Source organism: Symphodus melops (genome assembly GCF_947650265.1).
Source record: "Symphodus melops genome assembly, chromosome: 3".
In the NCBI taxonomy this organism is placed as follows: Eukaryota; Metazoa; Chordata; class Actinopteri; order Labriformes; family Labridae; genus Symphodus; species Symphodus melops.
Window position 1 is genome coordinate 18,412,100 of NC_136693.1, and position 18,959 is coordinate 18,431,058.

At 42.6% G+C, this 18,959-nt stretch overlaps 1 protein-coding gene across 1 annotated transcript in view; it reads right to left on the reverse strand.

Annotated features, from left to right (window-relative positions):
- LOC306820906 (chromodomain Y-like protein 2) overlaps positions 1–18,698 on the reverse strand; it is a 33,474-nt gene extending 14,776 nt beyond the window's left edge. The window contains exons 1-2 of the mRNA XM_079338975.1: positions 18,293–18,698; positions 843–1,452 (exon numbers count right to left, since the gene is read on the reverse strand). Of these exons, the coding sequence (XP_079195101.1) occupies positions 843–1,452; positions 18,293–18,316 (634 nt within the window). The 5' untranslated portion in view covers positions 18,317–18,698. The remainder of the gene's footprint in view (positions 1–842; positions 1,453–18,292) is intronic.
- Positions 18,699–18,959: the final 261 nt, after the last annotated feature.

Here is an 18,959-nt window from a genome sequence, read left to right on the forward strand (position 1 = left end):
TTTCTGTCTTTTGTTTTATTTATTTTTTTCAAACTGCGATGGATCTAACTGCCGGCCTCACTCTGACCTTTTGACAGACACCTCATTCCTCCAATTAGGACCTTCTATCCACTGTTCCCAACATGTAATAGCCTATAAGAGCCTGAGTTGAAAGGAGGTGCCGGCGACTGTTCTATTCACTGCAACGACTGTCGTTTCTTGTAGCCAATACATTTCTGTATAAGTGGATATGCTGCTTGGGGGGAATTCTTCATGCACCCACTTAGGAGACCAATTGAAAAGATGATAAGCCTTCAGAACTGCATTAAAAAAAACTCATAGCGTTACCTAGATAGGCTTTGAGTCATGATATATTTTGAGAAAACAGACCCATCACTGTAAATTTAGACATTGAACCCCGCCATATGAATGGCTATGTTCAACTGCAAAATGAACAGTAGACTGAAGCTCTTTCTAGCAAATTGTCATAGATTCCTAAATCTACATGGGGTCACCCCTACTCCGGATTAAACAGTATGTTAGGTTGGCCTAATGAAGCTCAGCAGAAAAACTTTTTCAGACAGTACTGGATTTGCTGTTTTACATTAATTAATAAATCTGCTCAGTAGATCGGTTCGGCAAATCTTCCATCCCATCATATTCAAAGATGGTTTACAGTGTTGGTTGAGCTTAATAAAATACTTCTGAGAAAGTTTTAAGAGTAATTACTTTCCAAATTACAAATTATGTCGATGTAATTTTGAGTAGGGGTTTTCCTTCTTCGGTAAGCAGCACAGAACCTTAGCTGTCAAACAATGGTATCCATATCTTCCTATGATCATCTTCCTTCAATTTCAACTTACCTAGCTCAGTGGTGAACTGCTGTCCATTGTTGTCCATGTCTCCTAGTTCTCCATCCACTCTGTCCATGGGCAGTCGATGTGACCTTGCTGCTGGTCTGTAGGTGAGAGGCTCCGTCTGCCCATTCTGGAGTCCGTTATGAGAAACCCTCAATGGAGGAACATAATGAGGTCCGGCCTGAGAAGGAGCTCTGTACGTCATGGCTTTGCTTATTCTGTCTCCTAACATATGTTTCCCAGGTCCTGCAGACACTTTCTTATGCCTGTGAGCGGGTCCTGAACCTGTACCACTGATCCCCAGGACAGATCCTACTCTGACACCAACAGCTGGACCAAAAGTCCTTTTCTTCTTTCTGGCCTCAGACCGAGCTCTGGAGTTTTCTGTGGCTGGTAGGTGGCTGTTAACGATGGGTTCCTGACGACTTTTGTTAGAGACTTTGGGTTGTTTGTGTGAGTGCAGTTTCAAGCTGTTGAACTGATCAATAAATTCTTCACAGTGCAGAAGGTGGTGCTCTGGCTCCCATGTATCCTCCTTACTTCCATAACCTTTCCATCTGATCAGGTACTCCCACTTCCCCTTCTTGTTCCGCCTCTTGTCCACAATCCGCTCCACCTGAGGGCAGCACACAGAGGGACATGCAATCAGACAAAAAGAACAAAAAATGCTCTACATACAAATGTACTTGTTTTTCAAATCTGTGACTATCAAAACAAGTTAAGAGTGGGGTGCCGATAGCCCAGCTATGTACACCCTCCACTGTATAAGAAGGCTTTAGTCCTCATCGCAGTGAAGCTGGGTTCGAATCCGACCTCTGCCCTTTGCTGCATGTCATTCTGTACTCTCTCCTCCCATTTCCTCTTCAGCTGTCCTATCCAAACAGAGGAAAAAATCCCCAAAAATCACTTTTAAAAAAGTGTGAAAAAGTAAAAAAAAGAAAAAGAAAAAAAAAAGCATTGTCATTTTGTGTTCCATTTCTAATCAAAACGCATTTCAAGCAGAAAAAAAGGAATAAAACTAGGTGTTGTAGTTTGCCTTTTAAATCTTCTTTAGATACTCATTTACGCATACTTCATGGCATCAAGTTTTCTCTGTCGGGTCTCACAAGGTAAGACATAACAAGGCAGATGAAGATCTGATGATCTGCCTCGTTATTGATGCTACGTGTAATTGGATATTAACAGTATCAACAAACAAGTGGAGAAGAATAAACTTCATTACGCGCATGACGATTGCACCAGTGGGACACTTGTGTCGTGCTACACATCTTCATTTCTGCCTGTTCCTTCAGTGCGAATCACCCTGAATATTTCCTGCTGTGTTCACACATAAGCTTTGCCAGACTTCACACGACCATTTTACTCGGGGGCTGGCAGGAAAAAAGCCCATGTAAAATCAAGGTTAAAAATGTGGCTGTTTGCTTTCACACATTCAGCCCACTCTGACAATTCTCAGAAACGATTCAGGAGATGCATGTTTGAAAACAACAGAGTTTACATTTTTTTTAAATTCTTCAAATCGTGGTTGAAATTTGAAGGGCCTCAGGCAATTAAAAAAAAAAAAAACATGGCATAACAGGTTCTACTTAAGGTAGTATAGATTTATGTTACAGTTACAGAAATAAAGCAATCATTTTTTGAGTGACATCATGGCTGATAACAGAAATAATGCAAGTCATGCAGATTTTAAAAACTGCAGATTGTATACCTGCCTTTATTATTACTGATACTACTTTGGCTGATATCACGGATATTTGCTGTGAATATCATGAATCCCAGACGATAAATGAAGTTGCAAATCTCAAGGTTTTTTCTCTCTACTTCGGGATGGCCTCCTTTAAACAGAATGTTCATGTTGTACACGTCAAATTGTTTTCAAACAGATTTTCAAAACCCTGACGAAGCACATGTTGTGCAACGGACGAGCCCCAATCTTAACAAACATAAACATACTGCAATTTTGTTCTGTGTCCTTTAATAATGCCAGGCATTGCTAAGAAGTGTTAAATCTTGAAAAGGTGTCAGATTTATAATGAGGGCTGCTGAAGAAAGATCAGACAGCAGAGAGAGGTACGGTGAGCTGCAGAGTCGGATGAAGAAAAAAAAAAAAATCGGTCCCATTAACTGATTTAAAACAAACTGTATAACCAGAGATCTCTTCCTGTGATAGGATATTGTTACACATCTTACAAGTCTTACACTAACAAAGCTGACTAAAAACACATTGTGTCAATAACCCAATAATGAGACTGCATATTATTAGTCTGCTCTTCATTCATTTGTGATTCTGAAAGGACCTGAGGTTAAATGTCTGTTCATAATTCATTTTTAAAGGTTAAAATACAAACTAAATATTTTATACAAATGCATTCATACATTGACTTTAATACCAACAAATACTGTTCACACACAGCAGGACTGGAGAATTATAAAAATGTTTGATCAGGGAGTAAAAGATAGAATATGCTGATTTAGTATCTGAACTTAAATCTAACTTCTGCTGCTTTCCAGTTTCTCAGATTTGGCTGATTTAAGGATAATGTTAAGAAAAACTTGACAGTGTGAGTGACGCTTGATTACAAGTTGTAGCTTAAGCCTGTTGGCTTCCTCACAAAGCTAAACCTTAAATGGTGGCGCTATCCTCAATGTCTAAGGGCATGCTGTCCGTGCATACAATCTCTGTTCCAATGAATTCAAAAATAGTCAGTTGTTCAGAAACACCTCAGGCAAAACAACTGGCCAATAAGTCATTGCAGATCCATGCAGACACATTAGTGCTTCAGTACAAATGCTCATTCACACTTTTTCACTCAGGGTCGCTAATGGAGGTGGTGGTTCTTCTAATTACATCCTCGGATAACTGTCAACTTGTGTCCCTTCAAGTATGGCATCATTGCGTTGTCACCTGATGTCTATAAACACAGAATGATCTTTTAACAACAGTTCACATTTCACACATAAGCCAACATCGATTTAAGATGCCTGACTCTGCTGTATAATAACATTAAGTGACTGCAATCACCCATTGCCCTCGAGTCAGTCCGAGATAAGCTTATATAACTGCTGGATATAATGCATGATTATTTACTGGAGTTAATGAAGGCACCTGGGTTCCCCCTTCTTTTCAAACAGGGAATCACCATGTTGCTTACCAATCAATGACAGCCCAAAAAAAGCAAACTGATTTTTTGGTTTTTAAAGACAGTGATCAGCAAAATTAAATAGTGTCAAAAACAGTCACACAAGCACACGATATAACGTAACTCTAGAATCCGTGAGCATCACCCACTCTGAAAATGGAAACTTAACCCCGCACCACTCTCAACCACCACTCTAACCTGAAGGGTGTTTTCACACCTTACAGCTCATCTGCTTTGTTTCTATTCAGAAGATAAAATGATACATCGTTTCCTTTTCCTCTGCTGTCACTTTGTGTTCACACTGCAATGATGTAAAGTGGGCCAAAGCTAATTAACACAGGGCTGTCTGTCCGCCATTAAGTCACACCCTTCTCTCCATACAGCATAGGTAAAGAAATGCCATGTGTACAAGTAGCACGTTGCATTGTGGGATGCCTCCTAGTTAAAATACTAACATAATTAATGGTGGGTTGACTTGGGGCATCCAGGAGGTTAAATATCTCATGCACATTTAGGCAGATGAGCCGACTTTGTGACACCACTCAATAATAATGGAAGTTAACAAACTTGTAAATCTGTGCATGAACAAGAGATGGGGCTTGAACAGCGCGGCTGGTTTCAGGTTTTAATGTGTGACCCTGTTAACTGTTAACTACTGATGTTGTGGACAACATCTGTTGAATACAAATAGTATTTCACAAATGTTTCTTCATTTAGTTTTTATTCAACACAATATAAATAAAGAGGCGTTTATGAGTACTGTGAAGGTCGCCATGAACGTGGTTACTTTTTAAATGGAAAATGGACTTAAGCTTGTATAGCACTTTTCTAGTCATCTGACCACTCAAATGTCACACCCACTCATTCACACACTGATGCCAGTGCCTGCTGTGTATATTGAGCATCAGAAGTAACTAATCCTGTTCATACACAGTCGTACGCCCCAGGGGAGCAGCAGGGGGAGCAGTTCGGGGTTGAGTGTCTTGCCCAAGGACACATTGGACATGTTGCTCGCAGGAGCTGGGGATCGAACCCTTGACCCTCCGGTTGAGAGATGACTGTAACACCTGTAAGCAGTCTCTGCAGAGACCCTCCAGCAGCAATATGTTGAGTTATGAGACCAGCTTATTAAAAATGGAGGGTCACAGTGATGAGAGGGAAAATTACCTTTGTTGATCGAGTAGCACAAAGTTGTTGTTACTAAACATGTATTTAAAACTAGTAGATGTTGTCAAGTCCTGTGATGTTCAGCGGATGTTGAACTGAATGAAGACCGCGAGTAACGTTAGCCTATCGCTATTTTATGATAGTTTTTAGCTGCTGTAAAAACTGGGCTTTTAACAGGGTGAGTATTAGGACTCTTGGAGGCAGCCGCAAGTGAACCGTCGACAAACTGCAGGATTTAGCACGTCTGCACTGGCTTCATTTTTCAACACTGGAGGTCGCAGCTTAATTACCGCTAATACGACCACAACTACTGCTGCTGCTCTTATAAGCCGACTATTTCTACTGGAGTGTGATGAGTCAACCCAGTGGTTTAAAAGGCCAGCCCCTCCTTGTTTTGTTCCACATTAGAGTGCAATTGCTGTGTTGACATATATCCAAAACAACAGCAGATGCAGATGATACAAAATACAGCGTCATGACCGCTCTTTAACCTTCCTAACAGAGCACGTCATCTCCGCACACTGGCTCCCAGTTACAGGCTCGCATCCAACGTAAAACTCTGCTGCTCGCTTACAAAACAGGGAAAAAAATGGCTCCTTACTTCCGTCCCTTCTGCCCACTGCGCTCTGTCAATGAAAGGCGTCTGATGAAAATGATGATGGTTCTGTTTGACGACGACGGTTTTTAAGATTGTCTCTAGACGGATTAGAGCTCATCAATGCTGTGCTTCGCCTCTGTGCAATGGCTGTCAGCACCTGTGTGTCCTATCAGACTTAAAATTGTTTGTTTGCACTTTTTGTTTCCTCTTTTCTAGTGCCTTGCTCGTGTCGTACATACTCTCTGGTGTACGTCGCTGTGCATAAAGTGTCTGCTACTGTACGTGAGATGTTAAACTGTAGAACCTGAACCGGGCATAGAAACATCCCTTTGTCTCAGGTCATCTTCTCTTAACAATCCATGTGTGAAAACGCCCTTCAAAAGTTCAAATGCAGGCTTAAGAAGGACAAGATATGACTGCATTAATGCCAAAGGTGTTGGCTAGCACTGTAAATCGAACACACAGAAACATCTTAAGTCTCAGCCTGACACAAATACTCGAGAGACAAATGCTGAAATCAAAAGAGACAGTTGTAGAACAACTATGTTAAATATTACTCATAGGAGAGTTGGAGGCAGCGTGGTTTAAGGTGAAAACACTGATGGAAATGGTTGGAAGCTGTCATCAGAGACTCTCTTACAGCTGTGGTAATAACCACTCATCATGTTCTCAGATGTGCTGCGCACATTAACAGGAATAAACAGCCTTTGATGGGTGAGCCGCAGGGGTGTCACAAAAATGGAGAGACAATCAGGTTGCCTACGGTCCCAAACAATGTCACACTTAACAACAGCATCAGAGAATAGAGGAGAGAGAGAGAGAGAGAGAGAGAGAGAGAGAGATGAAGGGGCAACAAAGCGTTTGGTAAAGTTGCCTACACAGACCCCGGAGGTTTAGAAACACTTGATGCTTATGTACAACCTGACACACAGACTGAGTAAATGTGAGGCATAAGGTACTTTAGTCACCACATGTGTGTAAATTCTGATAAACCATCAGAAATGTTGAGATTAGGACCAAACATGGATCTACAAAGTGTTATATTTGTGTGATAAGCAAGTAAAAAAAGGGCAAAATCTCTTCTTGTAATCTTTGTTTTAAGACGGCAATCAATAATGTTTTTCTCTTTAAAACATAATTAAAAAACATATTAAAGGTCTGTTTTCCTAAATTACTGCGACACATGCCTGACCCTTATTTGGTATTTTTCTCCTTGCACACTGAAAAACAAAGCCAGCATTTCAAAATCTGGAAATCCTTTTGAAAAGTCTCTCCTTTTGGTTGAGATAACATTTTTTAAGTGGACAGGAGACTGGTATGGAGAGAAAAAGATGCTTTTACAGCTTTGTATGGACATACTCATCCACCCACTCCCACAGGCTAGAACAGTACAACAAGTTTAGAAAAAAATTGCAGCACTCAAGTCCACTGAAAGGACAACATCAAAAGCTTACAAGCTGCAGTCCAACCAAAACCAGGTAAAACACTCAGCGTAATGCAACAGCTATCTGCATCAGTGTTATTTTCATACTTCAAATCCACTGTTATTAAAATCATGCTTTAACATACTGCAAAATGACAGCAGTTCCTTTGTGTTTAAAATCCAAATAAGGTTAGTCAAAAGTCCCCAAAATAAAAGTTCAGTGCATCCAGCATTCATATTGTTTAACCTTTGACCGACAGTGCATACTGATGTAGACAACACACAGTTTCACAATTCAATAGGAGGTAATTCTGCAATAGACATTTTGCGCAGGCTGACTTTTGGTCTCACATGGAAGTAACTGTTTTAAGTTACAATGAAGGCACTCTGTAGCTGGCAGATCTTTCCCAGGTGTGTTTGAGAGCATGTGGATGGAGATCTAAGAATTTGTATGAAGCTTGTATTCGTGACAAAAAATGACCGGTGATGTAATTCTGGACAGAAAAATCTGAATAATAACTCGAAAGGCCACCTGATTTGTTATGAGTCACCAAAGTAAGTACAACTTAGCTGAAAAAAAAATACTCATTCATTTAAATTTGGCAGCCTTCTTGACTATAAACAGAAGACGCACTCACTAGTCCCCCCCCCCCCCCCCCCCCATCAGATTCGCCTGGGTATCACTGAAAGGGAGTCAACCAGATGCAGATGCTCAGGCTACAATTGGAAATGTTTCTATATGATAATGCTTTCTAACACTCCTTGATTGCTTGATTATGCAAGGCACTGAGTACATTGATCTTTGCAGTGTACCAATGGGTTGTCACTGTTTTAAGTAATTTTCCGGAGGAACTGTTGACTCGATTCAAATCTCAACCTTGCGTCCCCATGCCTGTGCTTGTGCTCATGAGCAACCATATCGTTCCGTAGCACAACTCTTCCAACCATGCCACTTCCAAGTAAGTGTACGGAGCACTTACACCAGTCAAACAAACTAGTCAAACATCTTTGGGCTCTGTAAGGATTGCCTAGTGGTGAGTGTGCCCTAAAATCACTGTTTTAGCTACATTGTGTCATGTGCACGCTTTGACACCTATCAGTAACACAGATAAGAACAAATTGAAATATTAAAAAATAAACTCAATTGTTAAGAAAGTGGGGGCCTTTAATCATCTTCAATCGCTCTTACCTAACAAGTTGAAATACCAATTAAATACTGTGATGTAAGCTAATTGTATTTATTAGTAAATTTCTCCAGTTCTATAATATTACAATACATGTATTTTTCTGTTGTATGATATATTCTCAGCATTACAAGGTGATAAGAATTACCAGTAGCAAATGGTGAGCGTTGAGTTGACAGGTAACACTATATGCATGTATGTGCATATACTGCTGGGGATGACATTTTTTAACAAATAACTTTAAAGAGAAGCCATGGAAAAGATGGCTTGTATATTAAAACAGAAATGGTTTCGGTAAAATATTATTGTTAATATGCATTTGCCACCCCTAGTGTCTTGGCCTGTTTAACACTTACAAAAACCGACATAGCAGGATTCGCGAGGCCCAGCGTCTCTCTCAGATTTGCAAATTTGCAGTAATTATCCTGTTAATTTCGGGCTTGTTCGTACGGAACAGCCTCGCCTTAACATCCTACACCAGACAGGAACTTTTGGATATTGGAATACATCTCCCTCGCCAAAACACCCGAGGCTACGCACTCCACCCGGCCGGGCGGAAGTGCTCGCAGGCGGCGTCGAGACCGTAAGCAAAGGCGGGGGAAGCGCGGAGGTATAAGGGCTAAGCTAAAGCTAACACCGCACCGTCTCCCGTTACTCAGCATTTTCCTCGCTAATGTGCGGTCTTTGATGAACAAGATGGACGAGTTACGACTTCGCATCATGCACAGCAAGAGACTTATGGACTGTAATGTCATGATCTTCACAGAAACATGGCTAAACAATGGAGTACCGGACGATGCTATCAAGCTAGCCGGTCGCCACACACTCCGGGCAGACAGAACAGCAGAGGACTCCGGTAAGACCAGAGGAGGAGGACTGTGCATTTATATCAACAGACTACAGTGTACAGACTCTGTCATTATTGGGAGACACTGCTCAGTTAACATTAAATGTAGACCTTTCTATCAGCCAAGGGAGCTCAGCTCCACTATTGTAACTGCAGCTTACATCCCCCCCGATGCAGATGCAAAAGCTGCTATGAAGGAATTTTACACAGCCATCAGTAAACAACAGACTGCTCACCCGGAGGCTGCATTTATAGTTGCAGGTGATTTTAATCACTCAAACTTAAAGACAGTGCTCCCTAAATTTCACCAGCATGTTTCCTGCAATACAAGAGGAAACAAAACTCTGGATCATGTTTACACTAACATTGCAGGAGCCTACACCACGACCCCCCTCCCCCACCTGGGACAGTCAGACCACCTTTCTTTGTTCCTCATCCCCAAGTACTCCCCACTCATCCAACGTGTGAAGCCATCAGTGACAACAATTAAAGTGTGGCCAGCGGGGACAGACTCTGTACTTCAGGACAAGTTCCACCACACAGACTGGAGTATGTTTGCCTCTCAGGCCACCTCGGGCTCTCACACAGACATTGACACCTACACTTCTTCTGTGCTGGATTATATCAACACCACCATCGACAGTGTGACAACATGGAAGCAGATCACCACGTACCCAAACCAGAAGCCATGGATGAACAAGGAGGTGCGTCTCCTGCTGAAGGCCCGCAACACCGCCTTTAGATCAGGTGATGCAATGGCCTACAGCGTGTCCAGGGCAAACCTGAGGAGGGGCATCATCAAGGCCAAGCACTGCTACAAGCTGAAGGTAGAGGAACACTTCTCCAACTCCGACCCCAGACGCATGTGGCAGGGCATCCAGGCCATCAGTGACTATAAACCCAGCAACTCCACCCCGATGACCACAGATGTCTCCTTCCTGAACGAGCTAAATCACTTTTATGCTCGTTTTGATAGAGACAACAAGGAGACGCAGACCACGACCAGACCTCCTGCAGACAATCAGCCCCTCTCATTGACCACCACAGACGTCCACGCTGCACTGAGCCGGATCAACGTCCGAAAGGCTGCTGGTCCAGACGGCACCCCTGGGCGCGTGCTTAGAGCATGTGCGGAGCAGCTCACTGGGGTTTTTACGGACATCTTCAACCTGTCCCTCGCCCAAGCAGCTGTGCCAGCATGCTTCAAAGCCACCTCCATTGTCCCTGTGCCGAAACACTCCAGCCCGACAGGCCTGAATGACTACCGCCCTGTAGCACTCACACCCATCATTATGAAGTGCTTTGAGCGACTGGTCCTAGCACACCTTAAAATCTGCCTCCCACCCACACTGGACCCATACCAGTTTGCCTACCGCAGCAATAGGAGTACAGAGGATGCAGTCTCCACTGCGCTGCACTCTGTGCTCACACATCTGGACAATAACGACACATACGCACGAATGCTGTTTGTTGATTTCAGCTCAGCATTCAACACTGTCATCCCCTCCAAGTTGAACACTAAACTTGGAGACCTGGGCTTCAACACCTCCCTCCGTCACTGGATAATGGACTTTCTGACCAACAGACCCCAGTATGTTAGGTCAGGACCCACCTGCTCCTCCACCATCACACTCAACACAGGCGTACCACAGGGCTGTGTGCTGAGCCCATTCCTCTACTCCCTCTTCACCCACGACTGCAGACCGGTACATGGATCCAACACCATCATCAAGTTTGCGGACGATGCAGCGGTGATTGGACTCATCAGCAACAACGATGACACAGCCTACAGGGAGGAGGTACAGCATCTGGCCACCTGGTGCGCTGACAACAACCTGCTTCTCAACACCAGCAAGACGAAGGAGCTCATCGTGGACTTCAGGAGAGAAAAGGGAGGCACGCACAACCCCATTCACATCAACGGGATGGCTGTTGAACGTGTCTCCAGCTTCAAGTTCCTGGGGACCCACATCACAGAGGACCTATCCTGGTCCACTAACACCTCCAGTCTGGTGAAGAAGGCTCATCAACGCCTCTTTTTCCTGAGGACACTGAAGAGACACCACCTGTCTTCAGCTGTACTGAGGAACTTCTACCACTGTGTGATTGAGAGCATCCTAACCAGCAGTGTCACAGTCTGGTACGGAAACTGCTCTGTCACGGACCGTAAGGCGCTACAGCGGGTGGTTAAAACAGCACAGCGCATCACAAGGTGTCCACTTCCTGCCATTGAGGATGTCCAGAGGAAACGCTGTCTGCGGCGAGCTCACGGCATCCTTAAAGACTCCTCCCACCCTGCCCACAGACTGTTTACCCTCCTGCCCTCCGGTAGGCGCTTCAGAAGCCTCCGGACCAGAACCAGCAGACTGAGGAACAGCTTTTTCCCCAGAGCTGTCTCCCTACTGAACTCTACCCCCCGAACTCTGAACTCTGTCTCTCTCTCAAACTCCGCCCCTCTCTCGAACTCTGCCCCCTCCTGACCCCCCCCCCCCCCCCCCTGCATATCACCTCACATCCATCATCCCCCCACCACTCCTCCTGGTCACACACACATTATTGTATTATAGTATGTCCATATCACCACTGTAAGTTATTGATCTGTATAATATGTACATATTCTGTATATTACATGTACACTAGTATATACATTTTCTCTGCACCTTAACCTGTATATTTAATCCCCTGTATACACTTATATTTATAGCATTTATTTATATTTATAGCATCCCAATAGTCCATCCAGCCATATATACTTAATAATTCACTTAATTATACTTAATAATTCACTTTCTTTAACCACATCTGTAAATGTTATAATCACTGTACATATTTAGCACGAACTCTTGCACTTTCTGCTTATTTGCACTTCTGGTGAGATGCCAAACCTCATTTCGTTGCACTATACTTGTATATGTGTAATGACAATAAAGTTGAATCTCATCTCATCATCTCATCTCATTAGAAACTTCTCTAAATACCAAACAACAATAACACACACACAAGATGGACATCTATATAACAAAAGAAAACACATACTAACACCATATATGTTCCACTTATGTTCTTTGACTTGGTTTGGCAACAAATGAAAGAATACATGTCAGGGTTAAAAGGGAAAAGTTAACTCCTTCTAGTTTCACCATACATTTTTCTTTTTTTTTTTTTAAATTCATTGCTTCTTCCTTCTACCATTATCATTAACGCTGGCGCAACTTGCCGCCGCTGCTGACCGGCAAGTTTTTCGTTTAAGTTTTTAGTCTCGATTTTTGTCGCAGACTGACCGGGTGGCTTGTCCTTGTTTTGATCGTCCTGTCCAATTTACTTCGTCCGTCGACAGCCCTGCTCCAGTACACGGCTGTCCAGCTCCTCCAGCTGTCGTTTACCGGACTCCAGACTCCATTGTCATCCTCCTCGAGTGCAGCTTTTGACTCTCCCATTCCATCCTCCTCCATTGACTGGCATCCATTGATTTATCAGGAACACCCCTCGACTGATTTTCCTCATATCTTTCCGGCCGCACTTTCCTCCGGTGTTCCCCTAGGCTCTTTCCTTGGTCCAAGCCTCTTCATCATCTATCTTCTCCCCCCTCAGCCATATATTCCGGAAACACTACGTTAAATGTCACTGCTAAGCAGATGACACCCAGCTCTACTTCTCCACCAAACCCACCTCTGCCCTCCCTCCCATCTCCAACTGTAATTGTCTACATGAAATACTGGTTCTCTTCCAACTTTCTCAAACTCAGTGTAAAAACGGAGGTTCTCCTTACTGGTTCAAAATCCACTCTCACCATGACCATCGACAACTCTTTCACCTCCCCTCAGGTCAAGAGACTCCCCCAGTCCCCCAGAAGTCCCTACATAAACTCCAACTGGTTCAGAATGCTGCAGCCCGGATCATCACCAGAACACCTTTCATCCATCACATCACCCCTGCTCTCCAACAAAAACTCTCCTCCACACCTTTAAGGCCCTCCATAACCTCACCCCTCCGTACCTCACTGAACTACTCCACATAAATGCACCCAATCGGACCCCCAGATCATCTTCCACCTTCAGCTTCCTCATCCCTCCTGCCCGCATGACCGCCATGGGGTCCAGAGCCTACCGCCACTCCGCCCTCGACCTCTGGAACTCACTCCCACCTGACCTCCGAAACACTGACTCACTGGTCATTTTCAAATCAAGTCTCAAAACCCACCTGTTCAAACAAACCTGCCCACTCTGATTTCCATCCATTTCACTGCAAAACTCCTGTTTTTAAATTTTGTTATATAAAACTGGTAATTACCAGCTTTTAGAGTAAGTTTATATTGTTTGTTTTTAACCCTGCTTGTGCCTGCTTTGTAATTCTCTGTTTTATATTGTTATCCCTTTAACTTAGCTTGTAAAGTGTCCTTGGGTTTTTTGAAAGGCACCCATAAATAAAATTTATTATTTTTGTTCAAAATGTGACAAGAATAATTCAAAAACACAAACATAATTCAGTGTTACAGTATTACATCACATTTCTGACGCACTCTTTTAGCTATATTGGGAGATAACAGCCAATGACTGATCAGCATACTATCAATGCACTATAAATAGAAACCTGTACCATAGGTAATTATAAGACTCTATTAACATAATTTATGGTAAACCAGCTTCCAGTAATACTGAATATGTTAATACTGTTCTTCTTTATTGGTTTCATTAGAAGCCTCATTGTTTTTTGTATTAATGGTACAAGTGTACAAATTCACCAGACAAAGCATTGTCTCACTTTCTTTCTTTGTATCTCTAAAACATTAATCAAGCCAGATATGGAGGATTGTGAAAGTTTCAAGAAGATGCAACAGATATGTTGGCGTATCTAGCTCATCATTTTCTCAGAAGTCTTGAGCATATTAACAGTGGGCAGCCTTTGTGAGATGATTTCTTTGTTATTGAAATGTCCAGCATATTTGAATTACTAGTGAAGTAGACGTGGTAGAAGTCAAGGGGAAGGATGTTGGAGGAGGTATGGACGTGTAATATACAGACCAGCTATAGGTTTAGTAAGACTTAGTGCTGTATTAGATGCTGAAAGAGTGGAGGAGGTCATATTCTCCCGCAGTGAAAACACTGTTTTCAGTAGTCGTCCAACCTAAAACATTGAAAGAAGTACATAACATGGCCCAAAGACTTTTCAAAACAGTATAATGTTCATATGAGGGACTTACGGTTAGGGTAACAAGGTAGCTCTATTGCACCTGTAACCCCACCCAAAAGTGATGTCAGGGTGAACAAAACACATCTGTCATGACATCACTGATAGACCACACCACACAACATTATCATTTCTTCTTTGAGCCGAGTGATCTCACAGAAATCCCGCTGTTGAAATCCACCTCTGAGGTCTTCTTTGCAAACAGACAGGAGCTAACCACATAATGAGCTGCTGTCTTAGTTAGTCAGACGATGAACACAAATTGCAGTGGCAGACTCAGATTGCAGAACCCAGTTGCACAATACCATTGTCTTTTCAAATCTGGCTTTAGAATTCTCACAAATAATTTCTGTCTTTATTGTGGAATACGAGACTGGGGCTAGAGCGTCAGGAGCCGTTTAGATATACTAAACGTTTGTATTTGTCTGAAACTTTGTGGTTTTTTGTCTTGGCCAGGTCTCTCTTGAAAAAGAGGTTCTGGGGCAAGGTCCTGATTGTTAAACTAAAGCCATGATATATATATATATATTAGTTCAGTACTTACATAAGCTCAAATATTTCCAAAAGTTGTTAAAGCCAGAGAAATTTGTAAGTTCATTTTTGTAGGCGGCCGTCACCATAGGCACGAAATGTTGATCGTTGTCAAGGAAACACCATACGTTACATCAAAGACCGCTGCATGTGCCGAGATAGCGCCGCAGATAGTTGTCATTTTTCGCTCCCTTTCTCTGGTCTCTTTCACTAGAGGCAACTTTTAAACATTGGACCCGTTCCGATTTTTAGCTACACTGAAGCTTACATTGAAGAGAGCACAGTCTACTGACATTAAATTTCCACGTGTGTTAAATATACCTGACCAATAATGCTGATTCTGATAAGCTAGCGCTAGCTGGCTGCTACTGAAAGCTGCTGTTCTGTTGCTGTGCTGCTGTGATAAAAAAACGCTAAGTAAATTTTACTTGGATACATTGTCAGTACACATTGTCTTTCTCAAGTTGGTTTTGCCCGTTTATATTGAGTCAACACGCAGTTTGTTTGTTTTTTCCCATGATACCCTGCAAGCCTCAACGTTATTTTGTGTTATTGTTTTGATTGAGAGCCCCCTAGCAGAGGATTTTACATATTGTCGTTTAAGAAAAAGTTCTTACAAACACCATAAGGTGACTGTAGTCAAAGTTTTAGACCTGATATAGCTCCATTCATTCAGAACGCATCTGTTACTTGTTGCATTTAACAAAGTCGGCACAAAGTCTGACCTTGTGCTATCCAATACAAGATTATTAGGTATCAAATCTGCACCACACAGCATTGCATTTGCAATAAGAAAAACAATGGCCTAGTTTAGTATTAGGTCAATAAACCATGCAAAAGATCAGTGTATCATTGCAGTTTAGGAACACCACAACTGGAGTCGAAGGTGCAGACTGAACACTGAAATCAGACTGATAAGTCTTTCCCATGTTTTAACTGTGCCAGAAAAGAACTGGATTTCAGCCATGGAGTGAGCCTGTCACCGTCTGCACATCCCAAAGCCTTTCAGCCCAACTCCATCATTCTCCAACATCTCTGACGACGGCTAATGACTCACACCAAGGCTTCACGGAGACATATGAATGATGAAAATAACATGCAGGTTTTTCTTAGTTCAGGATGTTGACCTGTTTTGTGCAAAGAGATCATGTTTCCCCCCCCAAAAAAAAGCAAAGATGAACATGGAGCTACATTTCTCTGCCCTTTTTTCCCTATTTTAATTGCAACTATCATCACAGGCCCATGCATCCAATGATACATAAAAAGACATAACATTGCCACCACACACTGGCATTCAAATGACAATATTGACTCCACTTTTAAAACAGTGTGCTACAAACCACATCAACATAGCAACAGTTTATTGGTGCTGGCACAAACTTCTCAAAGTTATTACTTGCCATTAAAACCCAACAATCGGAGACACCATTCTCCACATTTCAAATCTTCAAATTTGGTTGTTGTGTTTCAAATACAGCTGTACAAGACCAGCTTTGCAACGCTCACTCTAAAGTGAACTGAGACACATAGAGCTGTTGTCATAGGTAAACAACCCAAAGGCTTATATGACTCTTAATTAACCATGCCTGCCAGCACTCGATTCCTGACAAGTGTTTTTTTTTTTTAAACTAGTTTGTTATTGGAGAGATAAATCATTTTGAAGCAGTTACCTGTTTAACAATGATAGCCAATAAGTTCCATGGAAAATGTATCAACTAGCATTGACCACAGCGTGATAAAGAAGCTGCAGTGTGGGGTCCATTCCTTATCAAACCAAACCTGGGCGAGACAAACAGCTACAGCAGTCTACTATAGCTTTTAAACAAATGAGTCTCTGCCTATTTCAGCACAAATACTCATTTAAATTCAAGTTGTACTATATCATATAAGAAAAAGGAAATGAAAACTGATACTAGCACAAACACAACAAGTGAATGACTTTCTGGTTTAGCTAGTAGTAGTAGTGTAGGGTTTTTATTGATCTAACATTGCTTCATGTTTTATTTTGTTTTTTCCTTCCCTTGTGTTGGTTGTTACTGCTATATATCCTCGAGTTCCCTGTTGGTCGTCAGTGTTTCCCGTTTTATTTTGTTATTCGTTCACCAGTGTTTCCTGTTTAATCTTGTAGTTCTTACCCCAGGGTTTCATATCCTGTTTTAACTCCTGCCCTTGTGTGTTTTATCTCCGTTCTGATTGCCCTCATCAGTTTCACCTGCTGTTTGTCACACCTGGTTTTGCTTACTCTCGTCTATTTAGACTCTGTGTGCATTCCCTTTCTCTGTCACTTCACCATACAGTATGTCAAACATGTGCTTAGGTTTTCATGAACATTTAACTCCTGAAGAGGAGAGCTTTGTTTTGCTTTTTGTTTCATTAAACCTTTTTTGGGCTCTGCAAATGGTTCATGGTCCATATAAACATTTGTTTCAACTTTGTTTGTGCCTTCTTTTTTTGCAGTACTTTAACATAACTGAATATTGTACAAAACACACAATCCACTGTCTACTAAATGATGTGCTGATAAACACATCTAGTCTATGCTGGGAGCATATATTTATGTATTTCCTCCAAGGTTTTCTCTCTCCAAATGGACACTTATGGCTGGCCTTTAATGTGTACTGAACAATATTATAAAGTGAAACCTAATGATAATAGAAGCTCCCTCATTTCTCAGTCAGCCCCATGACCTGAAACATAGGACTCCAGGTCAGTATTACATCAGCTAATGACAATAAGTAAAGCTGATGTGGAAACCAGACTTCGGGCAAATTCTGGCACCGGTTCCAGAGTGATGTTGCGCACGAGGGCAGCATGACCTTCCTGCCCCCCATTTGGGCAACTTTTACGCCCATGATGCTGGTCCGAAGTCATCATTTTTCCAAATGCACACATGAAAGACGCTCACTCACACTTGTTTACACAGCCTGATAAAAAACAAACCGTTGTCTCACATTAACTGCTGAACAGCCCGTGAAACAGTCCCATTGCCGTTAAAGGCTGTGATGGCAAAATATCGTTTGGCACGTATGCGCACCTTCAGGACCATCACTCCGTCTGTAGCGATTCACCATGTCCGTCCGCTCGCGCTGCTGTCACTTTACCACGACTTTCAACTCGGCGAGTTCAGCCCGTGAAATACATCTTATCTATTTCCGACAGTCGCGAAGAAACAGCCTGTGTCAAAGTATATCAGAAGCGTCACAAAGTACACGCATGAATTTCACAACCTCGTCTTCACGAAGCTTCAGAAGGGTTAGTTTCGCCTGTTAAAGGGCTTAGTACACCGCTTTTTACATACGCGACGCCCTCCCCTTTACTTCCTAATTCCATTATTCGTGTATATTACACAGCCTTTTCCGTGGACACGCTTTTATCCTACCTCGTAAAGGTCTCCTGAAGCCATTGTGGGGTGCGGACTCCGGTGGCGCGGCGGTCTTGCCTGCCTTGTTGGCTTTTTCTGGACCCTACTCTCTCGGTGTTTCGGCGAAAGCCCCGATAGACGGGAATTAGCGAGCAGCCTTGTTATTCTGAGCAATCCGCAGTAGCAGATCAGCAGACAGTGTCAATCGAGCCCGGCGCTGTGCGATGGATCGCTCCACACTTAAAACAAACAACCATTGGGGCGGTGCTGTTTACTCAGACCCAAGTGCTGGACTGAAAATTAGTCCGGGGCTAAGAATGCACAGCCCGACGGTCTGCACGCGCCCTGCTCCTCTCTGCTCGCGTGCAATTCAACTACTCAACAGGAGATGATATGCTAGATGTGCCTAGAGACACCAGCTGAGACAGTTCTCTGTCGGTGACCCACTCTGCGTGACCACTTCACTGTCAGTTTAGATCTTATTTAACCTGAATGTTGAGTTAATCATCCAAAGCAAATCCCCTGAACTTACAATAATGACTAAATACTGAGGAGAAAGCTGCAAAACTATGATCTAGTTATTGATGTTCTTAATAGCCCATTCTAAGTAACTCCAAATTACTTACGACTTTAATGTTGAAATGTATTTATTATGAAATTAAACTGTGTTTTTCCTTTGCAAAAA